Source organism: Eptatretus burgeri, chromosome 14 (assembly GCF_056783735.1).
Source record: "Eptatretus burgeri isolate ZD-2024b chromosome 14, Ebu_testis_v1, whole genome shotgun sequence".
Taxonomy (NCBI): domain Eukaryota; kingdom Metazoa; phylum Chordata; class Myxini; order Myxiniformes; family Myxinidae; genus Eptatretus; species Eptatretus burgeri.
Window position 1 is genome coordinate 73,051,329 of NC_140974.1, and position 27,714 is coordinate 73,079,042.

General features: G+C 46.3%; 1 protein-coding gene across 3 annotated transcripts in view; it reads right to left on the minus strand.

The window, feature by feature from the left end:
* LOC147013611 (KH domain-containing RNA-binding protein QKI-like) overlaps nucleotides 1–27,714 on the minus strand; it is a 73,489-nt gene that overhangs the window by 30,158 nt on the left and 15,617 nt on the right. For all 3 annotated transcript variants that reach the window (XM_085855555.1, XM_085855557.1, XM_085855556.1), the window contains exons 3-6: nucleotides 20,947–21,003; nucleotides 18,712–18,828; nucleotides 18,462–18,605; nucleotides 3,785–3,869 (exon numbers count right to left, since the gene is read on the minus strand). In XM_085855555.1, the coding sequence (XP_085711681.1) occupies nucleotides 3,785–3,869; nucleotides 18,462–18,605; nucleotides 18,712–18,828; nucleotides 20,947–21,003 (403 nt within the window). The remainder of the gene's footprint in view (nucleotides 1–3,784; nucleotides 3,870–18,461; nucleotides 18,606–18,711; nucleotides 18,829–20,946; nucleotides 21,004–27,714) is intronic.

A 27,714-nucleotide genomic window follows, 5' to 3' on the forward strand; every position in this document is an offset into this window, starting at 1 on the left:
TGTGTACCGGCCGTGTAGTTTTCAGGAACTGAGCAGCATCAAATACAAAATGCCAAAAATACGAGACAACTCAAAAAAGTTTTTCAAAAAGATAGCTGTAAAGATATGACAACATAACCCAACGCTTATGACAGACGTACTGCTCGAACCCTTGATATCAAAGGGATTGTCAGTGGAATCGAAAAGGAAAACACACTGGCCGTCGGAATATGAGAGGAGTACCGTGACGGACGAGGATGCGCAGGTTTACATGAGAAGAATGTTGCGAGGGATAGAGGACGCGGTACCACAAAAGTTAGATTGGGTGAAAATACACCATTGCAAATGGAAAGCAGGGGAGAATCCGACAGAGTATCTGGAACGGTTGCAGAAAGTGTTTGACCAGAACTCAGAAGACTCAGGAGTGCAAAGAGAGTGAGTTGAGATACCGTTAGCCATTTGTACCTTTAGTCAGACACCATTTGTAAATGGATTGACACCAAAATTGCAGGTCGACGTGAAGAAACTATGTATGGCATGGGAATCGAAGACTCTAAATAACATCCTCCCTTCAGTGATACACTGCCATGGGTAGACCGAACAAACAAAGTAAGACGTCGCTACAGTGCTGGTGCAATTGCAACTTGAGCACGTGCAGGGGGTAAGATAAAATAAAAGTCTGAAAAGGAAAATCCCAAAACTCAAGGACAAGGGGGTTGGCAACAAAAGGGGAAGCAGGAATGGAGACTGCAACGAGACTTGCAACAACCACAGAAGCAGGACACGTGCTTTATGTGCGGGGAAAAAAAAAGGACAGTACAGTAACTGTCGCAGAGGGAGACAAGGACGGCCCCAATGCTGGTTCAGATAAATGCAGGGCCAAGGAAACCAGCAGTGATGGGACGCGAGCGAGGCATCAGTGCTACCGTGGCAGACTTCCAAACCTTCCGATGAGCTGACTATAAATCTGAAGGTAAATGGATGAACTTCAGCATTTTACGAGACACTGGTGCAACTCGCTCAACAATAAGGCAAAAGGATTTACGTAATGCTCCGTTGTCCGACCGGACAAGTAAAAGTGGTGGGAATAACAGGCGCACCGATAAAAACGCCACTGACAGAAAAAGTAAAGGTTGAACTTGGACCGCTGGAAGAACATCACGCTTTCCTACTGGCGACAAACTCTCCTGTAAATTTACTAGGACGAGATTTATGATGTGAACTGGGGTGCAATGTTAAATGCTCTCCAAATGGAGTGTTCATTGAGATACCAGAGGATAAGGAAGAACTAGTCACTGAAATGCTGCAAATAAAACAGGAACCAGTTGTATACTGGTGGAAATTAACCGATCCGGAAATAACAGTTCGGTTGTAAGTGGAATTCGGAGTGCTGGCTGATGAGGTAAAATAATTAGGGGGCTGAATAGCTAACAAAATAATTCAACAAGAATTGTGGAAGGAACCATTACACTGAACAGCACATTATGATTCAACCGGAGATGACACTGCATATGCAGAAAGGGCCGAGACATACCTAGGCGACCCATACGACACAACAATATCCTCAATGTGGGTAGGACAGGAAGGAATGGGAATGGAACTTCAGCTGACTAAGGAACAAATGGTATTGTGGAATCAAGCTGCAGCGGTTATGCCTCGCTTAACTTTTACAATGGCCACTGGTGGGGAATGGCCACAAAGGAAAACGGGGAATTTGAAGGAGGTGGGTTTGGGGTGGATTAACGGGGGTAGAAAAGATCATGGCTTTGGATGGGGGAAGAGATGAGATGGTGGTGAACAGCTGTTTTGACCCCATAATCTAATCAGTTAATCTTTGCATCATTATACATACTTGTACCAAGTTTGACTTAGGTCCCTTCAGTCGCTAAGTTATCGCAGCAACGAACACCCATCACGGACGCACGGATGGATGGATAGCTGGACGGCCAACCCAAAAACATAATGCCTCTGGCAACTTCGTCAGTAGAGGCATAAAAATATCGATCCACAATGGCATCTTCACCTATAATGATGTTTAACAAGAGGTTTTGCAGTGACACCATTCCAGGCAACTACCAGAAGGCAACAATTCACATTTTAGATATCTGAGAATCATAAATATAATGTATTTCACATGTGCATGGACATGTATTCACATATTACATTGCATCATTTCTGGATCTCGCAAATTGCTAGGGCCTATTTTGGAAAACTCTGCGTGCAGCATCTAACAACATATCTATCTATGCCCATTGGTTTCTCTCAGGCGTTGGCCATAAACCATTGCATCATCACAGATGAGTGTCAATAGGGATTGGTGTTATTACATAAATCATTGCATCACAAACATGTGTAGACATTGATTGATGTGCAATTGCATATATTCATGGTGTCATCACATACGTGTAGAAATGGATTGCTGTGCAATTGCATAAATCATCCCATCATATCTATATATTACCTTTGCAATCTTAACAATCACCGTAGTGACTGTTATGCTGTGAAAGGACATTCCTAGCAAACTGAAAATGAAATGGAAGCAAAATAGAGGTGAGTTTTTCATCACGAGGAAAGCATGCAAGACGATGTCAAGAATACCCTTGTACTGCTCAATTTCCAATCCACAGGGTATGGCACAGCATGGCAGTTGAAGCCAAAGTCCCCCCCCCCAAACCCACCACTCTACCAAAAAAAACAAAAACAAAAAAAACATAATAACGGGTATGGATGGGATTCGAACCTACAGCCCTTCATTTTCTAGGCTATCACTTAAAGCACTCAGCCACAACAAGAGTGTGGAAGCAAGTCAGTGAAGCCAGCAGAGCCGAATGGGATCAATTTATGGAAGTGGAGATTTTTGCACATTAAAGCTCATGGAAGAGCCAATGGCTCGCATCAACCAAGAGTTTGTGGCATAACACGTCCCCAGGACATCAGCAGCTCACAAAAAACGCTAGTATTACGCGGAATCGGCCTTAAAAAGATGGATCAAGGGAGAGTACATGATATTCATGGACAAGCCAACCAATCAGATTATTACATGTTAATTTTGCTGAATTTATCAGTTTGTCTGATGATAAATCTCAAATATTACACCATAGTTGAAGGTTTTTGAAGGGAAGGAACCAAAAGGATGAATGTTTAAAGATTTGAGCTCCAAGGAAACTGAAAATTATTTATAGGGTTTTTGTGGGTTTGAATGTGCAAATCCTGAAAATAAAAAAATAAAATAAAAAAAAAGTCTGTTTAGTCGTGTCATCATATTTGATCCTTTTTACCTTGATAAAAATTTAAAGCACAGTTTTCCTGATTGGAAAGTATCAGCATTTTGTTATAATGCAAGTTTCCAAAGAAACGATTGCCAATTTTAAGCGTACATTTATGTGACGAGGTACTCACCTCTTGCAATCATCCTCTGCTCATCACAAGCCCCCAAATAAAAGCAAGCATTCAACCAATTTTTTTTGTTTTGGTTTGGTTTTGGTCACCTCAACCCCTTTTGTAAAATTCTAACACAAGCTTATATCTACTCCTTTAAATCAGAACCTCCTTTGTATGGGCAGCCATTCACCACTTTCAAGGTCAGTATCACCTCACCACCTCCTAATGTCAAAACTATGACAGATTTGATCTTTACCAATACATCTAACCCCACTCATCTGTTCGTCTGTCTCTCCTGTCAATCACTTTGCTCTTACCCCATAAATAGTATGCACACCTTTGATTCCTTCATTTCAAGGTCACGACAACACCAGAGGAAATGTCAATACACAAAATGAGATGTCCTAGGATGCAGTAAGATTACCAGGTCGTGAGCCATCACGGTATGTGCCATTGAGAATGGCCAATTCCATCAGCTGCATCTTTTTCAGCATATCCTCCCCCTCACCCTGGGGCAGGAATAAAAACACCAGGCAATAACCAACCGGAATTATATTGATCCATATTATCAAAGTTATATTAATACTAGCAAAGATACCCGGCATTTTCAGGCAACACCGGGTCCCTCCCATCCCTTCTCCTCCCCTGCTCCCACCCATGCCCCTCCCTCCAGACTCCAACCCCATCCCTCCAGACTCCCTCCTGACTCCCTATCGCCTCTCTTCACACCTCCACCCACCCCAACCCCTACCAATGGCAGGAAATGTGTGATGGGCATCTCAAGTTCCATCATGACCAACACTCTTCTTTCCCACTTCCCAATGACTTTCACAACTTGTTCTGGACCTGCTCATGAGATCCAAAAGCACAGGCGCTGGACCGTTTCGTTTGCCTCCATGCTGTATCCAATGCTTGTTCAAGTTCTCAGGTTTCTAGATTTTCACGCCCACTTCACTTGGCTGCAGTGTTGGACATTCGTCGCGAGTCAATATGCAACTTTTGAAAGTATTAATGCAAGATTTCTGGGAAAGCAACATTTCGTGTTCTCCCAATCGGAGCCAAAAGAGTCAAAGCTTTTGAAGTTCCCACTAGAGAGATGGTAACATGAGAAAGGTGCAAAATAAAAGAGCACTGGAGGTTTTATTGATATATATATATATATATATATATATATATATATATATATATATATATATATATATATATATATATATATATATATATATATATATATATATATATATATATATATATATATATGGCGTTCCAAAAAGACCCGGACAACTTTTGGTTGTAAATATATTTATAACCACAAATGATATGACGACACCCTTTGGCTTATACTGTATGATACAGAAACTCAAAGTTTTGTGCATGCCATAAATACACTTCAAAGTGAGCTATGTTTGTCATGTGCAGGCCATCAAGGCAGTACACGAGTTATTGCTATGTTCGGCTCAGCATGTTTGTGTCCAGTGCGCATGCAGTTGTGATCCGAGAACGAAGATCCTGCAGGTTTGCCACCTTGGTGTTGTCAACAACATTTATGACAAACCCCCACAGGGAAAATAAACAAAATCAAGGGGGTTAGGTCTGGTGATTATGGGGGCTGAGCGGTTGGTCCATCTCAACCAATGCAGCGACCTGGAATATTTTCATTCAGGACAGCTCAAACTACTAAGGCGCAATGAGGGGGAGCACCGTGCTGTTGAAAAATGGTTTCGGGTTGCAGGTTTTCAAACTGTGGGAAGGCGAATCCTTCCAACATGTTCATGTAAATAGTTGAGATCACTGTATCCTCCGCAAAGACTTTGACATCGATACAAATTAAAAAAACAAAACACAATGAGGTCCACCCGATCAGGTGTTCGCAATGTTTGTTCTAACTGTGAAAGAATAGAGTATAGATCAACATTTTGTGTTCTGTGGCTTGATAAATTTTGAATGGAATTTCATGAGTTACCCACTTTAAATCCTCTTTCAAAGAATGCTTTTTCGAGGTAAATCTTTGTGTTTGTCGTTTTTATTTACTTGATGAGTGTGTACTTTTGCACATCTCTGTATGTACATAAACTGTATGAACACAATGGCATTTGGCACCGTCTCTGTGTGTTATTTGTTATTGGTTGTTGGTTGTTATCTCCATATGTGGGTATCAGAAAGTGAAATGGAGTCCTCCCAGGTCTCAAAGTATCCGTGTGTGTGTGTGTGTGTGTGTGTGTGTGTGTGTGTGTGTGTGTGTGTGTGTGTGTGTGTGTGTGTGTGTGTATGTGTGCGTGTGCGTGCCAGGTCAGGTATGGGAGCATGCGCCAGAGCAGCACGTCGCTGCGTCACTTTCCGCCGGTACTCCAGGGGCCTCCGTCTGGCCATCCCCCAGGCAGATGCCTGGCCCATCCCCATCTCCTTGAGATGCCGATCAACCTGCTGCAACCACGAGGCAGGTGGTCGGCCCATTGGCCTCCTCCATTCACGAGACTCCCTCGCTGAGAGAATCTGGTGAGCAGGATCAGCGTCAGGAAAACGAGCCACATGTCCATACAGCCGCAGCTGACGCTCACGGATTATGCAGGTAACAAATCTCATTTGAGTCTCTCTCAGCAACCGCTCGTTGGACACAAAGTCCGCCCAGCGATCGCCAAGGATTCTCCGAAGAGACCAAGCACCAAAGGAATTAAGTCTCCATCTCAGAGCCCTGGTCAGAGTCCAAGTCTCACATCCAGAGAGCAAGACTGGAAGCACCAAGGACCTGAAGACTCGGACTTTCGTCCTCCCGCACAGGTACCGGCAGCACCACACCCCATTTTCCAGTGAATCCATGACTCCCCAAGCCCGACCCAGATTTCTATTGACCTCTGACTCAAAGCCAGCAGAGGCATGAATATCACTGCCAAGGTAAGTGAATCTCTCCACGACTTCAACATCCTCACCACAAACAGGCACAGACAGGACAGCAGCATCCAAGATGTCATTGAAAGCCTGGATCTTAGTTTTGACCCAGGAAACCCATAATCCCAGCAGCTCCGACTTCTCATTCAGCACCTCAGGGCCCCCAAAAGGATATCCAAAGTTTCCGCAAGGATGACTGCATCATCTGCGAAATCAAGATCAGAGATCTTGACATTCCCAAACGATGCACCGCAGCTTGATCTCTCCGACATCCTCCCGAGAATCCAGTCCATACAAGTGCTGAAAAGTGTGGGGGCCAGTACACAACCCTGACGAACTCCAGTAACAATTGGAAATGTCAAAGATGGTACCACCACATCTCACAACACTCTCAGTACCAGAGTAGAGTTCAGACATCAGATCGATCAGTTTTGGTGGCACCCCACAAAGACCAAGGATCCTCCAGAGGGCATCCCGATTCACCAAATCGAACGCTTTGCAGAGATCAACATAAGCTGCAAGTATCCCCTGTCGAAGCTCTCATCTGCGTTCAGTGAGGACCGGAAGAGCAAGAATACGGTCAATCGTTGACCTCTTTGGTGTAAAGCCTGACTGCTCAAGCAGATGGTGACAAACTCTATCAAGAATTATTCAAGCAAAGACCTTGCCAGGCACTGAGAGCAGCGTCACCCCTTGGTCGTTGTTGCAATCTTGGCGATCACCCTTCCCTTTCCAGAGAGGGACAACAAGGCCCCTCTTCCAGTCAGTTGCGATGATGCCTGTGTTCCAGGCAGAGCACAGAACTGCATGCAATGACACGAGTGCAGCATTTCCACAAGCCTTGAGAAGTTCAGCATGGATGCCACAGATCCCTGGAGCTCTACCCCCTAGAGCGTTACTGCAGTTCACCGCAGCCTGTGTTTAAACAAGCGAAGGTGGATGAGATTTGATTGGAGGGTCAGCAATAGGGATAGTACCACCCCTGACATCAAACTTGACAGCTGATGGATCAGCCTGGTACAGCCACTCAAAGTAACCGGCCCAGTGGGCCTTCACTTCGGACTCCTCTGTTAAAACCACCACCCTCTGCTCTCCCTGCAGTCCACCGAGGAATGGGCTTGGATGAACGCAATGCACGAATTCCCCTGTAAGCAGGACGAGAATCACTTGACCACAGGTGATGCTCGACCCCCTCACATATGCCTCGCACAGAGGCCTCCTTGTCCACCCTTAGCGCATGCACAGTTTTACACCTCAGCTCCCTCAATAGCTCAGCTCCGCCATTAAGCCTGGCCCTGCGACTCTGGTCAATGGTATCCAGTGTCCCTTGAGAGACAAAATTCTTCTTTGCCCTGCGGTGAGTTCCAAGACATCCACCTACATCAAGTGGATGATCCACCTGCATCACTCTCACAGAGTAGGTTTTCAGACGGTGGTCTTGAGGCACTCCACAACTCTTCAGGATCTTCCAAAGCACCCAAACCCCCCAATTCCACACTTAGCCTGTTCGCAAACTTCTCAGCTACTCTCTCATCCTTGAGCTTGCCAACATCCAGCCGAGGCTGGGATGGTACCATTCTGCTGGATTTAAGATGCAACTTAAGATTTGCTACAAGCCGGTGGTCAGTTTTGAGGAACTGAGCACTCCGGTTGACCCTGCAGTTCTGGATCATCTTCCAGCAACGAGGACATGGTCATTCTCCTTTGCCGCACCACCAGCGTTGGAACACAAAGTCCAGCGATGAGCTTGTGGGCACTGAAACCATGTACCAGCAAACCTAAGTCCATGACTTCTTGCAAAGTCAAGGAACTTAGTGCTATTCTGGTTCATAGTTCCTGACCCATGGGGACAAACACACGTCTCGTAACCATCCCTATCAGTTCCAGTCGATGCATTGAAATCCCTCAAGACGAGAAATGTATCTCGTCTGGGGCACTGATCAACCACAGACTCGAGCGTGGCGTAGAATGCATCCTTCACGGTGAGATCACTCGCCTCAGTCGGAGCATAAACAGAGACCAGGGAAATGACACCTAAGGAGTGACGAATCCTTAATCTCATAATACGCTCATTGACCGGTGTTACCTCAATTATCATTGGGGTCAGCTTATTGGACACAGCTACAGCAATTCCTTGGGCATGGTAACCATCAGAACGACCAGACCAATAGTAGGTGTAACCACCCGCCATGATCTCGCCGCAATCCGGTCTCCATACCTCAGAGAGTGCTGCAATACTGATGTCCAAACGCTTGAGCTCAGATGATAACAGAGACAGGTGATCATCCTCTCTTCGGGATAGGACTTTCCAGGCACCCACCCAAAGGGACCGCCTCAGGTTAACCCAAGGAGACCACCGTCTGGTGGACGACACCTCAGCACCACTCCGACACACTCTACCACAATCTTACCCGGGAATGTTACCCCGTGGTTTCCCTCCTATCATTAAAGATTGGGGGTCCCAAAGGCTTTGCCCCAATCCCATCATCCGGTGAGCTGCCCTGCGAAGGAAAGCTGCACAGGAGGTACTCCCACAGAGTAGTTTTTCAGATTTCTTTGCATTTTTGTGTTTTGCGGAATGAAGGGTTTTACGGTGGCCAGAGTGCAAATCCTGCCACCAACCTCCTAATAAGAAGTAACACAACTGCAGGACGACATCCGCAGACACAGTTGGGCACTAGATATGGATGGCCGTTGGCTCACAACGAGCTCCTCCGCCCTTTGACAGGTTTTGTTTTTAATCCTGCTGGGTGTCCATATCCAAACACCCTCCTTACCAAAAAACCTGGTGGAGGAGACGGTTTAATCGCCGACAACCCGACCATGGAACAGGTTAGTATAGGTTTACATGATACCTGTAGCAAGTCACAGGTCTGATCTGGCCTGACCTGACAGGTGTGTGTGTGTGTGTGTGTGTGTGTGTGTGTGTGTGTGTGTGTGTGTGTGTGTGTGTGTGTGTGTGTGTGTGTGTGTGTGTGTGTGTCGTTGATTTGTATCTACTGTTGTGAGTTTCAGAATGTGGAATGGAATCCTCCCAAGGCAGGGTCAAAGTGTCCACCTTCATTTCAGTAAGGGGTCATGATTCATGGACCAAGGTGTGAAGTTTTCTGTTCTCAAAGTTTTGGTCTGAGGACTCTCTTCAGGATCGCCACTGAGCCCCGGACAGCTTTCAACTGTAGTTTGTTTGTAATAATATTCCCAGAGATGGTTTTTAATATCTTTGTGAGATTCTTTGTCATCATTCTTGCAGCTCCAACTTTCACTGGAACAACTTTGGCACTATTCAGTTTCCAGGATCTTTTCACTCCATTCTTGAGGTCTTGGCATTTTGTCATTTTCTTGATTTCTGCATTTAATCCAAAAACCACATTGGAATTCACACCTCACTTTGGAATGCCTTCTTCTCTATTTTTTGTACCGAAATGTGATATCCAGTCGTAATGCTATGTTTTCAATGTTCACGCTCAATTGGATCATAAGGTCGTACATGAGCTCTTCCATGGATCATAAGCTCTTCCATGTGATCCATGGATCATAAACTCTTCCATGTTTTCAGTCCATACTTTTGTTAATGTTCCCAAAAAATTTCTGGAACTGGAACTTCAAAGTTTTTGCAGATGTGCCAGGAATTAACCTTACAAACTCTGTGGTGTTTACAGCTGTTCGAACACGAGTTTTATTTTTATATATTGTTACGGCTGTGGAAATTCACAGAACACCATAAAGGTCCGTAGTTCAGTTAGATCGATAAGTCTGTGTTCAGTTAGATTTCCCCCACCGTTGTTTAATGGGAATTTATTCGTGTCACAGGGCTGTGATCTTTGAGATAGTGTTTTTGTTTTCCTATCGTTATTTTGGACCAATCACATTTCAACACCAACCACGATCGCCTCAAACCACAACAACCACGATCGCACCAAACCACAACTCTATCGGTGGCGCGCGGATTTTCCCGCCTGCTTTTCCTGCGCTTTGGTGTGAGGGAAGTGCGATTCCAGCCAGAGGTCAAAGGTGAAAAAAGGTGGGAGCCTGATTTTGGGGGAATGAATCTCCCTTAACCTGTGCCAAGAATGATTCTCTCGGCCCCCGCGAGGTGCGCGGGGAGGGGGGCGAGAGGGCACGCCCCTTTTCTGGAAGCTTCCTGCAGGGGCTGGAAGGTGGGCGGAGCGATAAAAGGGGAGGCGTTGGAACGGGGGGATAGAAGGGCGCACAGAACGCCAGGGTGCGTGTGGTGGTTTTCGTGGGTGCATGGGCTTCTTCTTCTTCTTCGTCTTGGTCTTCGAAGAGTCTTGGGTTCGGTGGTTCGGGTCGAGTCGTCGGAGCTCGCAGTTGGTGGGGAGTCCGGGCGTGGCACCAGGGACGTGGACGGGAGGCGCCGCTTTGCCAGCCCTGTCGCGCAAGCCTGCGCATCCGTGTGGAGAGCGCCGGAGAGAGCTCGCCGGCTCCGTGGAAGGCCGAGCTCAGCCGTGGCTATCCTAGCTGCCGTGGGGGGACAGACGTCGCGACTCGCCAACCATCGCACCACGAGGGTGCAGGAAACGTGCAACGGTCTCGTGGGATTCGTTCGGTCTGCCAAGTCCCACACCATAAAGGTCTACGGACCCTGTCTGACTCCCCTGTCTGTGGGGGTAATCTTTTATTTTCCTTGGGTTTTGCTTTCGAATGAATGTTGGTGGCGCCGTGTCCTGTAAGTAAGAACTGTTAAGTGACTAGATAATTGCTTATAGTCGGTTGTAGTGCTTTTACCTTGCTCGTGTCTTGTCTCCTTCTCCCATTGATTGCATGGCTGTACATGTGTACGTGCTGTAAATAAATGTACTTGTGTGAATGTACCCCGTTCGTTGCGTCCTCCTTTCTCCCCATTGGAACGCCATATTGCATCTCGGAATACAAGTTGGGTTTTAAATACCCGTTAAATAGAATCGGATCCGGCGATAATACCCGCTCGGTTATCATTGCAGAACGGAACGGACCGCTTGTGCGGTTCGTGTCCAAGCTGACCTGCGTCGAGTTACAGTCTCCCGGTTGGCTACACGCGCAGGTACTTAGGTATATCAATATTCAGCGATTGACCCGATTTTGCGCGGGAAGAAAATTGGCTAGGCCGTGGTGGGGTTGAAGACCCACCCGTGACAGGGTTCCGGCGTTGTTCCGGAAGGTCACGACTAGACTAAATTGTCCGTCCGGTGGGCGAGCGGCTACTATTAGTGGAAAGCTGGCGGGTGCGAATTCGTAACAATATATATATATATATATATATATATATATATATATATATATATATATATATATATATATATATATATATATATATATATACACACACACACACACACATATACAAACAGATGTTTGGTACTACAGAACTTTAATATGGATACAAATAAACACGACAAAGTGACTGAAGCTTTTCGTGCTGCACTCTTCAGGGTAAAAATCGCAGCAAGTGAAGAAGGAAGTGAAGGCGTGTGCTTTATACGCAGGTCTCAATAAGATAGACGCTGATTGGTTCGGCCGTAATGACGTCACTGTTAATCCGAACGCCCATTGGTCGGCTCATCATCTTCACCTCGAGCTCCCATTGGCTGGAGCAGAGTTCGCCGATGATTCACGTTTGCAACCACATCCTGGAGAGAGGGGGGAGGGCCTCCCTTAAGGTACATTCACCATTTGTTACTGCACTTCCCTTGATCTTTCCATGCTGAAAGAGACACAGAGATCGTACAAATTCCTTTTGACGACATAGTATTGGATCGGTGAATATATATTGTTGCGAATTCACGCCGCCGGTGTGCGGACGGCCGCGGCACTCGAATCGCGACCGCGTCGCCCACGGGACGGACAATTCAGTCGTGACCCTCTCAGAACAACGCCGGGAGCTAGTCACGGTGGGGGTTTAACCCCACCACGACCGTGCCAATTGCCCATCCGCGCAGGATAGGGTTGCTCGCCAAATTCAATCGACCTAAGTACCTGCGCGGATGGTCGACTGGGCGATCGTACCACGCCGCAAGCCGACTACAGACACGAACCGCTAAAGCGGTCCGTTCCGTGCTACAGTGATAACCGAGCAGTGTTATAGTCGGCCCCGACGGTTCCGATTAATTACCGGGCGTATTAAGTCCACTACGAACCCTTTACGTGAATCAGGATGGAGGGTCAATAAAGAAAAGACGAAGCGAAACGGGAAAACAGTTCACACAAAGCACATTTATTTCCCTGCACACGGAAAGCACACATATACAGCCAAACAGTCAAAATGCACATATAGCAACAAAAACAAAAGCAACGACGACGCAGAGTTACGACCGACTATGCGCACACACGGCAACACTTATACAGTTCTACTTTACAGACGGCGCCAACACACATTTACTCAAAAGCAAAGGAAAGAAGCCACCCTCATAGACAAGGGGGCAGACGGGCCTGTAGGCCAATATGCGCACGTGACCTGAAGGAGCGGCCAGGCCCGCGAGACCGGGGGGGGGGGTCCTACCCGCGTCCTCGTGACGCGTTGGCGGATGAGCCGCAGATGTGGCCGCGTGGCTGTGCCCCGACTCCGTGCTCCTTGGCGGGTTTCGTTGGCACAACGTTTGGAGTGGGGTGGGAACGGGGCCCCCTTGTTGCACTATCTCAGCACGGGGGAAAGGGGGAATTGTTGATGCCCTGGGGGAAGGAGAATGTCTGGCTGGCTTGGGTCCCGCGACGAGCGATCCCACACCGCGACCTCGGACCGCCGTCCTTCTCGCCTCAGACCCGAACTCCTTGCCTCTTCCCGCAACTCTTCTCAGCCGACTCCAGAACCCAACTCGATGACACACCGATGACTTCGCCACCCGACTCGACTCTGCCACAACGATGACTCGACTGACTCTGCCCTGATTCGCCTTGCGCTCACCGTTTTATAGGCCGGCAGGAGAAAACAATATGCAAATATCCGGATCAGGATGACCTCAGGGGCGGAGCCACGCTCGCCCATTGGTCGGAGGAAAGGGGGCGTGAATCTCCCCTGATCCGAGAATTTGCATATATAGATTTCACACAGACGCGCCTGGAGGCGGGGCCAAGCCGCTCCGCGCTTGCCAATTGGACAGAGAGGAAGTGGGCGTGTAGCGTTCTTGATCCGAATTCTCCCTCGGAAAGGCCGCTATTTGCGCTCGCGGCTCGGTGCGTTCGGCACTAATCGCCGAACGGGCCCGAGACAGCCCGACGCTCAGTGTTCACAGGTAGTGCGGGAATGGCCGTAGAAAGAGAGAGGCGAAGGTGGTGGAGGGTTTTCGGTGGTGGTTTGATGGTTATGGTGCCGTTTGGGAATGGCGGTGATGCGATGATGTGGGATTGAGTTGTGAAGGTAAAGGTCGTGGATGTTGGCGTTGTTGTTGTTGTCCGAGGGTTGGAGCGTGGTTGCAGTTGGTGACGATGGCTGGCGTGGTGGTTGTTGTGTGATGGCGGTTGAGACGTGGTTGGTTCAAAATAAAGATAGAACAGAAAAACGGCTATCTCAAAGCGTCGCAGCCCGGATGAATCACATAAATTCCCTCTATACAACGGGTTTGGGGCTAACTACACATGTACTTAGAGATATCTCACCTACGGGCCCTTCATGGTGTAATGCGCATTTCCACAGCCGTAACAATATGTATGTATATATATATATATATATATATATATATATATATATATATATATATATATATATATATATATATATATATATTTAAATAAAACTCGTGTTCGAACAGCTGTAAACACCACAGGAGTTTGTGAGGTTAACTCCTGGTACATCTGCAAAAACTTTGAAGTTCCAGTTGCAGAAAATTTTTGGGTACATTAACAAAAGTATGGACTGAAAACATTGAAGTACCGCTCATGTACGACCTTATGATCGAAATTTAAATATCTGGGCAGTGTAACGGAACATGATCGCACACCTCAGGTGGAAGGTCAGATCGTCAAACGACTGATGCAGCTTCTCAAACGTGGAGAACTATCAAAGGAGGTGTACGACAGAATTAAACCTGTTGGAGCTCAACATCCAAGAATGTACAGCCTGCCGAAGATTCACAAGGAGAATATCCCTCTCAGACCGATACTGTCCATGGTGCGATCTGCACAACATGAACTTGCAAAGTGGTTGGGAGAGGTACTGCAACCAGTTTTGGATTCACTTTCTCATTTCGTGGTTAAGGATTTCTTCACATTTGCAGAATCAATTAGAGCTAAAACACAGACAAGTGAGCACAACATCATGGCATCCTTTGATATTAAAAAAACTTGTTCACGAATGTCCCATTGACGGAGATGATTGAGATATGCGCACATTTGCTGTATCGCACCGATCTGGAACAACCGATGATTTTGGAACACGTCTTCGTGGAATTAATGAACACAGCAACAAGGGAGGTGAAATTCAGTTTTAACAACATGATGTATGTTCAAACTGATGGTGTGGCCATGGGTTCTCCATTAGGCCCAGCTCTTGCAAATATCTTTGTAGGCTATCATGAAATGCAGAAACTGACTGGTCGGCAAGGTGTCGATTCCCCCATCGTATACTATCGGTATGTTGATAACATTTTTCCTTTGTTTCAGTCTCGGACGGCATGTGACAATTTCCAGGCATGGCTCAACACTCTTCATCCAGCGCTGAAGTTTACCACGGAGCTGGAATCGTCAAACACGTTACTGTTTTTGGACATGTTGGTTGATAGATCCAACCTTGGTTTCACAATATCCGTCTACCGGAAGCAGACTTTCACAGGGCAGTATACTCGCTGGGACTCCTACAGCTCCACGAGAAACAATTTCCTTGATCAATATCCTGGTTAACAGAGCACAGAGGATTTGTTCACCTTGTAATCTTCCTGCTGAAATTGACAAATCATGAATATACACGGTGAGAATGGTTATCCTGAGCATATAGTAAAGAGATACACACAAGTTTCTAAACACGACAAGAGATCGGAAGATTGATCTGGACAAATATCCAGGCTATATCAGGATGCCCTGGAAAGGGCAATCATCACGAAGGTTTGAAGTACAAATCAAACATAGTGTCCAACACGTTTCTGGCTGTGCAACCCTGAGTAATCTTTACCTCTCGCCATTTGCTGACTTCAGTCAACAAGGATGTGCTACCCACCTCACAAACCAGCAATGTTATTTATGAGTTTAAGTGCCGATGTGAAGCTCGGTACGTGGGCCGCACAACACTAAGATTGGCTGATCGGATCAAACAACACATCCCTTTGGCGATTTGAAGAAAGATTGTTAGGGTGAAACACAACCAGTGCGAGCATGCAGAAATATCCAGCAACCTCCGGCCACTGTACCTGCTTCATCTGCTATTGCACAGCACCTGGTTGCCAACCTTCTCTGTGCAGACCAGTACAATGCAGAGATGTTAAGGATATCGAGCCGAGGTCGGAGCTCGTTTCATTTACGGATGTTGGAAGCAACCTTCATCCTTACCACCGATCCAATACTATGTCGTCAAAAGGAATTTGTACGATCTCTGCGTCTCTTTCAGCATGGAAAGATCAAGGGCGGTACGGTAACAAATGGTGAATGGACCTTAGAGGAGGCCCCTCCCCCCTCCCCAGGATGTGGTTGCAAACGTGAATCATCGGCAAACTTTGCTCCAGCCAATGGGAGCTCGAGGCGAAGATGATGAGCCGACCAATGGGCGTTCGGATTAACCGTGACGTCATTACGGCCGAACCAATCAGCGTCTACCTTATTGAGACCTGCGTACAAAGCACACACCTTCACTTCATTCTTCACTTGCTGCGATTTTTACCCTGAAGAGTGCAGCACGAAAAGCTTCGTGTGTGTGTGTGTGTGTGTGTGTGTGTGTGTGTGTGTGTGTGTGTGTGTGTGTGTGTGTGTGTGTGTGTGTGTGTGTGTGTGTGTGTGTGTGTGTGTGTGTGTGTGTGTGTGTGTGTGTGTGTGTGTGTGTGTGTGTGTGTGTGTGTGTGTGTGTGTATATATATATATACATGTTCAGTCATTAAGCATAACATATCACTCTTTGCAAACACGACCTCCATCCCTCACCAATATAATTTTTTCCCCTCCTCTCCTCTCTGTCTCTCCCCCTTCCTCGCACCCCTCCCCCCTCCCGCAGTGCATAGCAACATTTGGAGGCGTCGCTCTCCCCACCTCCACCCCCCTTCCTCGCTCTTCTCCCTTCCCTCGCTTCCCTTCCCTCGCTTCCCCTCCCTCCTTAGTCTCCCCTCCCCTCCCTCCCTCCTCTCCCCTCGCTTCCCTTCCCTCCCTCCTCTCCCCTCGCTTCCCTTCCCTCCCTCCTCTCCCCTCGCTTCCCCTACCTCCCTCCTGTAACCTCACTTCCCCTACCTCCCTCCTGTAACCTCGCTTCCCCTCGCCTCCCTTCTCTTCCTTTCCCCTCCCTCCTCGCTTCTCCTCTCCCTTCACGTCCCTTCCCCTCCCTCCTCTCCCCTCGCATCCCTTCCCTCCTCTCCCCTCACTTCCCCTCCCTCCTCTCCCCTCCCCTCATTTCCCCTCCCTCCCTCCTGTACACTCGCTTCCCCTCCCCTCCCTCGCCTCCCTTCTCTCCCTTCCCCTCCCTCCTCACTTCTCCCCTCCTCTCCCTTCACGTCCCTTCCCTCCTCTGTCCTCGCTTCCCCATCCCCTCCCTCCTCTCCCCTCATGTCCCTTCCCTCCCTCCTTTCTCCTCGCTTCCCCTCCCTCCTCTCTCCTTGCTTCCCCTCCCTCCTCTCCACTCCCCTCGCTTCCCCTCCCTCTTCTCTGCCTCCCTCCCCCTCTCTCCCTCTTTCTCCACCACCTCCCCTTCACACTCCCATCAGTGAAGCGACGGGTTGTCTTTGCTTGTATCTAATATATAAAGCTGAGTTCGTATCTGTGGGTCTGTCTGTCTGTCTGTCATAAGCACCGGCCATTCTACAGGTCACGTCCTCCAGCCATCCAGAAATCACCACCATCTTTCTCTCTCCACGTAGCTCAAATTGTTTTTAAGTCCTCATGTATATTTGAAGATGTACTCATGTACATACATTTTTAAGGTCTCATGTACACGCATACACGCACCTCTCCCTGTCAAGGCTTCCCCCTAAGCTGTGTTCTGGGCCCAGTCCTATTCCCAATCTTCAAAAATCTACCTGACACTGGAAAATTACATTTGTCTCTTTGCTGATGACTCCACCCTCTACCATGACATTCCTCATCTCTAAGTTGGCTTCCAAAGCCAATCACAGGCTGGGCATCCTTCATTGTAAAAATCACATCCTTGGCACACATGAACATTTTTTCACCGACAAGACCTTCATCTGCAGATTGATGGAGTACTCCCCTCTGAGCTGGCATCACTGCCTCACACCGTGCTGAACTTGACGCCATGGAAACAAAGGCCTTCAAGATCATTGGAATCTCCCGTGCTGAAGCCGAGTCAATGGGCCTATCATTTTCCCAACGCAGACAGGTCGGTGGTTTCTTTGTCTTTTACAAACTCCTTTCTCTGGTCTTGCACCCTTTGCTGTTTTCCTTTGTCCCCCCCCTAAGGTTTCTGCAGGACACACACAGTCCACCATCAACCCCCTTCTGGTCAAACCCCCAAAATCCAGAATCACTGCTCAACTCCTCATTCGTTGTTGTTTTCTCCCACCTGTGGAACCAACTTCCACATTCTCTTCAATCTCATGCTCCCCTTCAAGTCTTCAAGACAACTGTTCAAAATCTCAGAACATCCCCATTCAAAAACATGATCAATCTTTCCACCCCCATCAACCCCATCCACCTCCAAGCCCACCTTTCATGTTTTCAGTTTCTTCTTCCTGAGAGTTGGGCTTCCGTATCCATCTTGTCCACCCTGTGTGTCCTGCCATAACCCTCATTTCTCCACGTCGCCCTCAATTTGATCCTTCAACCCTGCTGTTGGTGTTTCCCCCTCTCTTTCTACGGTTCCTTTTGTTCTGTTATGTCCTGATCCACTCTATGTTCTAGCTCCACAAGCCTCGACTTTGTAAAAGAAACATTTAAGGAGGCTGGCTTATGATCTCAGAGTCTTGAGTTAAAGCTCCTGTCATGCCGTTGAATGGTTGACAGATTGTCATCCTGAGGTCGGCAAAATGAGTACCAGCTTACTGGTAACAGGGGGCATTGCATCAGCAGCACAGCCACGCCCCCAGAAAATGATTCCACCAAGCAGCCACAGGCTGCATACGAATGCATAAACTTACAGAGGGCACGAGAAGCTGTCGAACTTCTGCAACAGCACGGGCAAGTCGTATGTCTGCACGGTTTCTGGTATCTTCCACAGAGACGAGTACGTGGAGGTCCTCATTAAGATGCTCCCAGTTTGGCTTGCCACGGTTTTGTTCCTCCTGATGGATGTTTGTTGAGAACAAAATAATATGTATTTAAAACTGTATGGACAGCAATACAAATGGAAGAACAGATGAGCCAGTGAAAGCAGGGTGGAAGAACAACCTTTTTCTTGTCTCTCATCGAACCCCGCCCTCGCACCATGATTTTACAGCCAGTCTCAGTTTCAAGTTGCTTGGCTGTGAGTCCCCTGGGTCCGAGAATTCGACCAACAAAGTTGAACTGTATAAAGGAAATGGGTGGGGCTTCAGAACAATATGCCACAGGAGGTCCAAATTCAAGATTGTAAAATTTATATTGTTGTAATGATACTAAAAAAAATTCAAGATTGTTGTCAGCTTTTCCATTCAGAAAAAAGTGCTGCTACACATTCAACTAGTGTACATGTGCAAAAATATCACCAAAATGATAAATCATCACTACCTGCAATGCACTTCACAATTGTTTTCGGAGTTGAGAGGTGGTTGTGAATTTGAATCCACTGAAATTCTACACTTTGTGCAAGATCTTCTTCCAATAAACCTATTTTTTTCTGCCCTGGGTCACACCCCAAGCTCCTTCCACCGACACCATTTCCCAAACTAACCACAAATCCTAATCAGAATAGTGACCCAAAAATTATAGTCTTTACGTGAGATTGCAAATGATTGCTTATAGAATCCTGTCAGACCCCGATATTCACGGATCATAAAGTGCGACCTGCTTCGACATTCATGCTTTGCATTTCTTTTTCTTCTTTTACACTTCACAACTTGTCTCCTATATCCACCTGGGAAACTGGAAATCAGCCAATATCACAGCATTACATAAAAAGATGCAAAAACAGATCCCCTTGACGATAGCCCAATTAGCTTAATGTACTTCCAGTCATCAGCAAGGTCATGGAATCAATCATTACAGCTGACATAAGATCATCCCTTTTCTCCAACAGCCTCACCTCAGATCATCAATTCGGATTTAGACCAGGCCACTCTTCCTTGGACATGTTGCTTCTCCTCTCCAAACAATGGTGGAGGCCCTCCATAATCAGACAAGAGATCAGAGCCATCTCTCTGGACATATCTCGAGCTTTGGATACAGTCTGGCATCCTGCCTTGCTCTCCAAACTGTGTCCCTATGGAATCCAAGGCCAACTCCCCTCTTGGATTACTAACTTCCTCCACTCTCAAAATCAACGTGCAGCTCTCAACGGAACCTTTTCATCTCCTCTCCCAATCAAGGCTGGAGTACCCCAAGGCAGTGTCCTAGGCCCCATATTGCTCCTAATCTTCATCAATGATCTCACTGACTCTCTGGAAAATCCTTTACCTCTTTTCTGATGACTCCATTCTCTGCCATGACATTTCTCATCCTTCTGACAAACAGGCAGCAGCCTCTTCCCTCTCCTCAGAACTTGCCAAAACTCACAAACTGGTCAAACACAATTTTACTCAAGTGTCGATATGGTCCATCCTTTGCGTTTTTCCTTACCCTTCACAGTTACCTGCATCCCTGGTTTGTCCATCTCAGACTAATTTCTCCCTCTGCCCTGCTGTAGTCGTTTCCTTTCTCTTGCTGTTCACTTTGTTACGTGATTTATTCGGTGTAATTGCTCTTCCATGAGCCTAGATAGACCATACCATATTTAAGTTTTTTATTTTTATTTTTTAACAATGCCCAGACATTCACGGCATTTTCCAGGAATGTATTCCTCGCAAATAGCGGGATGTGACAGTATGCCCATGTGCAACAACGGCTTTGTCCAATTTTCCATCTGAAATAAATTAAACTTTGAAGACCAGCAAATATATATTTACAATTGGACATGCACTGTGTCAAGAATCACTAATACGTGTTGCATTCCCATTTGGAAAATAAATATAAATAAAAACGGCTGTTATTAAACGGAGAAGATTGTTCACAACTTCCAACGTTACTTCTGGAATTAGGCAGCAAGGGTTTCATAATCCAAAGAAAGTTGCATCACCAAAGAGAATGTTCATACTTTGACCTGCCCTGCATTTTAAAAGTATTTAATTCCATGACCAATCAAAAAGAAAACATCTTAAGAAGTGATTATTACACATGCTGTTCATCAACAATATGGATACGAGATCAATAATCCATAAAAAAAATTCCTCAAGCGAATTATGTTCACGCCAAGCTGACATGCTAACTCTCCGGCCCTTCAACCAGGTTCTATCTTTATTTGAACGCAGCAAGCTTGAAATTTCACCAGTTAGTTCACACTTTGAATTCTCAAAAACATATTCTGTATGAAATGCCAGACAAGATAAAGTGATGCAAATTGAACAGTTCCCCATTTTTCCCTGAAATGAGGGAATGGACCGAGTAACATACGTCAGGAAACTCCTTGACTGGCACGAAAAGTTTTTCCTGCAAGCTCACAACTGGGCCCTGAGGACAGAAAACAAAGCATGACAGTAAATTGTGACATATACAGGCATGGTTTATTAATAGGGTCAAGAAAATGTTGGGGGGAAGGTTTTTGAAGTTGTCACTGTACATTTATTCTGTGAAGTTCAAAATAAATGTATTGGTGGATTCACAAAAGCGCAAATTGATACAGTCTAGACACTATTTGAATGAGCAAGATGAATGCATGTTTATTTTCCTTCTTTTCTAGATACTGACCCCAAACCAAGCTAACTGGAACCTACAGATATAGCACAAATACAGTAATACAGCTAACCCCAGAGCAAAACCTTTCAAGCCAATATCTATCCATTGGGACCATACTCTGTGCAGAGCATTGGTGCTGCTTAAGCAGTCTCCTGGCTATTGGACACAATCCTGGATGGGTTGCCACTCCGACACAGGATACCAGCAAGCTGGCACGCATTTTGCCAACCTCGGAAGGATGACAGGCAGAGCCAACCCCACCTGGTATCAATTCAACAGCTGAGTGGGATTTGAACTCAGGATGCTCGGATCCCAAGCCAACCACCCTAGCCATTAAGCCAACACCAGACATCAAGCCAATATCAGCAACAACTTTAACCCTAACCATAGCTATATATTGTTTTGGTTGTGGAAATTCGCAAACCACCATTCAGGTCCCGTAGGTGAGATATCTCTGGAAGTACATGTGTAGTTAGCCCAAACCCGTTGTATAGAGGGAATTTATGTGATCCATCCGGGCTGTGACGCTTTGAATTAGCCATTTTTTTCTGTTCTATCTTTTATTTCAAACAAACAGCATCTCAACAACCACGCCATCCCCACCACAGCGCCAACAACACTACAACCACGCCACCTCCACCATCTACACTACCACATCTTTGCCACTCGCCATTCAGCAGGCCCTGTGCGGTTACGATCTCCGGGCACAAACAGAAACCAACGGCTATGCTCGGGGGTTTTCCCGCCAGTTTTTCCAGTCGAGGTTCTCCGCACTCGGTGTGGAGGAGGGGCGATGCAGGGATCAAAGGTGAGAAAGGGTGGGGGCCTCTTTTTGGGGGAATAATTCCCTGGCTCCACGCCAAGACTGACTCCCCCCGGCCCCCGCACGGCGCGGGGTGGAGGGAAAGCGAGAGGTCACGCCCCCCCTTTGAGAGGCTTCTCCAAGAAGCTCCAAGGGAGGTGGGGCTGAAAACGGGGCGGAGCGAAGGGCGGAGCCCCGCGCTACAAAAGGCGAACAGGACGGACCTTGAGGGTTGTTGGGTTGGTTGGTCGAGAGTTGGAGCGAGTGGTTAGTCGAGGGTTGGTCTTCATGGTCGTCTTCTGGCTCGAGTCGCGAGCTTGTGGTTCCTGCCTTGCTTCGTTGACCCGTGCGCGAGCGCGGAAAACAGCGCCGAACGAACCCCGTCCGTACACTCGAGCGGACCACACGAGTGACACGCGGCACGAGCTCACGGAGCACGCCGGAGGGGCTCGGAGTTGCGGTCGCAGAAGGAGGACTCGACAGGATCAGGGAAGTCGCGACTTCCATTTCTTTTGGGGTTTGGTGTAAACGTGTGTGTGTGGCGCCAGTCTGGTGAAGTAAAACCGTTAAGTGTTGCCGTGTGCTCGCGTCGTCGGTCGTAGCTCTGCATTGTTGTTGTTGTTTCAAATTGCTTTATGTGCATTCTGTTTGGCTGTATATGTGTGCTCTCAGTGTGCCACGGAATAAATGTGCATTATGTTGAACTGTTTTCCCGTTTCGCTTCGTCTTTTCTTTAATTGAATCTCCATCTTGCTTCACGTAACGGGTTCGTCGTGGGCTTAATACGCCCGATAATTAATCGGAACCGTCGAGGCCGACGATAACACCGCTCGGTTATCCCGATAGCACGGAACGGATCGCTTAAGCGGCCCGTGTCCGGAGTCGACCTGCGGCGAGGTGCGATCGCCCGGTCTACCATCCGCGTGGGTACTTAGGTAGGTCGAGTTTGGCGAACAACCCTATCCCACGCGGGTGGCCGATTGGCACGATCGTGGTGACGCCGAAAGGCCCACCCGTGACTGGCTCCCGGCGTTAGTCCGAGAGGGTCACGACAGAATTGTCCGTCCGGTGGGCGCTGTGCCGTGATTCGAGTCACGTGGCCGTTCGCACGCCGGCGGGTGCGAATTCGCAACAATATGATGAGTACCAAAACCTATTTATTCACAATGACAATAGCAGAAAGCACATCACTTAGCATGTTATAAATTATCAATAATATGAAAGAATTAGACTCTAATGCAGTATGTGTAATGCAATGAAGTACAACGCTGTATATGGAAAAGGAGGGTGGGGGCAGTGGTGATTAGTACAGTCAAGTTATTTTGCTGTTTTGACTCATCCTTCAGATGGCAACAGCTGCATGAAAACTCAAGTTACACACTTAAATTATTGCCAAATTTAATGAAGCAGAGAAGAGAAATTGTGTGGAATGATGGGAATTTCATATACAACACCAGACAGCACATACCTCTGCCACGTAATGCCTGATCCATGAGAACATAATCGGACCCAATACATTTTTGAAATATCATGCTATAAAGTACTATATCATTTTTGGCCCTATCTCTCAATGGTGAAGAATCACTTTCAAATTAAATCATTCTCGTATCCAGATCCTGATCTTCACCAAAATTGAATCAGTTCTTCCTTGTCACACACCCAACATGTCCAACAAGTTTCATCCGAATCCGTCCACAACTTTTTGAGATATCGTGCTATATATCGTTTTTGGCCCTATCTCTCAATGGTGAAGAATCGCTTAAAAAAATTCTAGTAGTCGGATCCGGATCCGGATCTTCACCAAAATCTAATCAGTTCATCCTTGTCACACACCCAACCTGTCCACAAAATATCATCCGAATCCATCCACAACTATTTGAGATATCCTGTACAAAACAGACAAACAGATAGAAAGGGGTGAAAACATAACCTCCTTCACCTTCAGTGGCAGAGGTAACAATACTCAATATTACATTCCATTGTACTTACCAGCATACCCACTCTTTTTCAAACAGTAACATGGTGGAATCTTTAAAGTCTACACCAGATTGTAGTAAAGCAGAAACGTGGATGAGCGTGATTGATGCATAGACCCATATGAAGTTTGTGCATGTGCACCTTTTTTTTGGTAATTTATATACAATTCCACACCCCTGAAACAATCTCCAACAAATTTTGCATTTGCATCTTCATGATAATGAAAGCATGTGAAGAAAAGTTTTGTGGTCAGAAGAGAGAAAAATTGGACTTTCTGATCTACATCCAAAATGTTACATCTGGCACAAACCCAACACTGCATGTAACCCAGTCAACACCATTCCCACTGTCAAGCATGGGAGTGGCAGCATCGTGTTAAGGGGCTGCTTTTCATCAGCAGGGACTGGAAAGCTTGTCAGGATAGAAGGGACAATGGACGGTGCAAAGTACAGGAGAATCATTGATGAAAACCTGTTGGAGTCAGCCATGAATGTGAAACTGGGGAGGAGATTCACATTTCAGCAGGCCAATGATCCGAAGCACAAAGCTAAATCCACACTGGAATGGCTGAATAAGACGAAAATAAATGTTCTTGAGTGGCCCAGTCAAAGTCCTGATTTGAACCCAACTGAACATTTACGGCGACACTAGAAGATTGCAGTCCATTGACGATCCCCATCAAACTTGGCAGAACTAGAGCAATTTTCACGTGAACAATGGGTAAAGATTTCACCATGTCCCTGCACAAAGCTGTCGAGATCTACCCAAAAAAGACTCGGCAGTCATTGCTGCAAAAGGTGCTTCCACCAAGCACTGACCCCCTAAGGGGTTGAATACTTTTACAACCAGTGAATTTTGATTTGTACATGGTTTTTACAGGTATTCCTGACATGTGACCTCCTTCAACTATAACGGTGTTTCGTTTGATCGCTTCAGTTATTAATTCCTTTGGAAAAATTGTTTCTTCACAATTCAAAATTCATCGAAACGTGGCATTTATGGTTGGGGGTGAATACTTTAGCAGGCAACTGTACCTGTAAATTCACACCGATATTTTTTACTGGCCAACCCAACCAGCCACTTCGGACATTCGCTAGTCCATGGGTATTATTAATTACTGGCCTCTGGTCAATCAACTCACTTTAAGACCCAACCTTGTATGTATTACATACATATATATATATATATATATATATATATATATATATATATATATATATATATATATATATATATATATATATATATATATATTCTGATTTTAACTCAATAATTTAACTCTCTTGGGACATGTGTTTCAGATTTCCTGTAATGCATTCATAAATACTGGAAGATTATATGTAACATGTACATGGAGAAGATGAACAAATTGTAATATATATATATATATATATATATTTTTTTTTTTTACATAATGATACCCAACATCCCTGCCTTACCCCAGCTCTTCAATGCACTACTTGTCATGCTCTCTGCTCTCAAGTGAAAAGGGAACAGACGAAATATCTCAGTGATCGTGTTATAAAATTTTTCATACATTTTCATTTCCAAAAGAACAGAACTACAAACTGTTGTTTCAATGTTAATGCTTGTATCAGACACTGCAGTTCTTCAAAAGAGATAGCAAGTGTGCTGCACTGACAATGCCTGAAGTCCTCCTCCAAATCCAGTGATAGAAATCAGCATTTCCATACACAGCCACTTTCAACCCAAAAACGAATAGGCCATGATCCCTGGCCGTTTATCGTTCAATCTTGTGACCTCGTCAAAGAGACAACCTAATATTTCACCAAATAGCTGTGAAATTGATCATAGCATATAGATAGACTTGTTGTCGTGCTCAAAAGTTGCACAATGAATAGAATTTTGACGGTTGGTGGCAAACTATTTCATCTCATCTCAGCCAATCAGATTATGAATACAGGGGGTGTGGTTGGCTGGAGAGCTCATTATAATACACAAGTATCGAAGATGGCGGCCCGAGTGAGGGGCGGATCGACTCAGTATGTTCTGAATAATTTACTTGTTTGCTGCATGTATTAGTGACAGAAGCATCAAAAGTGACGCCAGTCACAGCTGTCAGTTGTAAGAAGGCGTGTGAATGTGCAGAAAAGGTAGAAGAACTTGGACGATAGTGCAGAGAAGCAAATTTCGGTGGAACACAGAGTTATGGGCAAAGCCTCGATTTGACATGGTCAACGCGTCATATGGATACGACAGGAACTGCTATTCTCACTTCACTGACAAAACGTTCATTGATAGGGCTGACAAATGATATAAAGTGGCAGGACAGGTGGTTTCAATACAATTTTTCATGATAGTGATTGAGCTTATCAAGTCTGCTATTGCCGATCTTCCTGTTATTGAGGCTTCTCCAACAGAAATGGACACAGTCAACAGCTTTGGCACGCGGTGTTGAAATTGCAGACAGACTTGCTCTTGAAACAGTTGTCCTAGTCTTCGACTAGGCAATCGATGCAAAGGCTCAGATCTTATGGAAAAGACTTATTGAATGAGCGCTTGGTAATTCGTCTGGGTGAATTCCACACCAGAATGTCATTTTTCTCAATTTTGGGTCGACGATTTTGAGATGCCAGCCTTTTCAATGTGCTTGTTGAAGCAGGCAGGGGTTGATGCTTATGGTTCAGTCAATGTCGTGCTGGAAGGCAAACGGTATAATAGGGCAATCAGCACTTATAAACTGGTATTTGAGGCGATGCAAAGGTTGAGGTTCAGAGCATTCCTTGATTCTTTATCTGATGTGGAAAGGAACAAAGTGGTTCAATTCATCATGAACAAGATTCATGCATTCCCTTCTCCACTATTCAAGGACTCTTGCTCCAGCAGTGAGTGGGCTGGGATTCCTCCAAGCCCGTCCCTCAGTGTACTGCAGTTTGTGGAGGGTGGTGGGCTCTTGACAAAGTGAATGCCCACTGGGCCAGTTACTTTGAGTGGCTGTACCAAGCTGATACACCAGCTGCCGTGTTGGATGTCAGCGGTGTTTCTATCCCTATTGCGGACCCTCCAATCAATTGTGATCCACCTTCATTTGTGAAAAAACAGTCTGCGGAGAACCGGTTAAAATGGGATAAAGCTCCTGGGATCTGTGGCATCCATGCTGAACTTCACAAGGCTGGTGGAAATGCTGTACTCGTGTCATTGCATGCACTTCTGTGCTCTGCCTGGAACACAGGCATCATACCAAATGACTGGAAGAGGGGCCTTCTGATGCCTCTCTGGAAAGGGAAGGGTGATCGCCAGGACTGCAACAACTACTGATGGGTGACATCGCTCTCAGTGCCGAGCAAGGTCTTTGCTCGGATAATTCTTGATTGTGTCCGCCACCGTCTGCTTGAGCAGTCAGGCTTTACACCAAAGAGGTCAACGATTGACTGTTTCCTTGCTCTTTGGGTCCTCACCAACAAGAGTTTCGGCAGGGGCTGCTTGCAGCCTATGTTGATCTCTGTAAAGCGTTCGATTCAGTGAATCGGGATGCCCTCTGGAGGATTCTTGGTCTTCGTGGGGTGCCACAAAAACTGATCAATCTGATGTATGAATTATACTCTGATACTGAGAGTGCTGTGAGATGTGGTGATACCATCTCTGACTTATTTCCAGTTGCCACTGGAGTTTGTCAGGGGTGCGTACTGGCCCCCACACTTTTCAGGACTTATATGGACTGGATTCTGGGGAGGATATTGGATAGA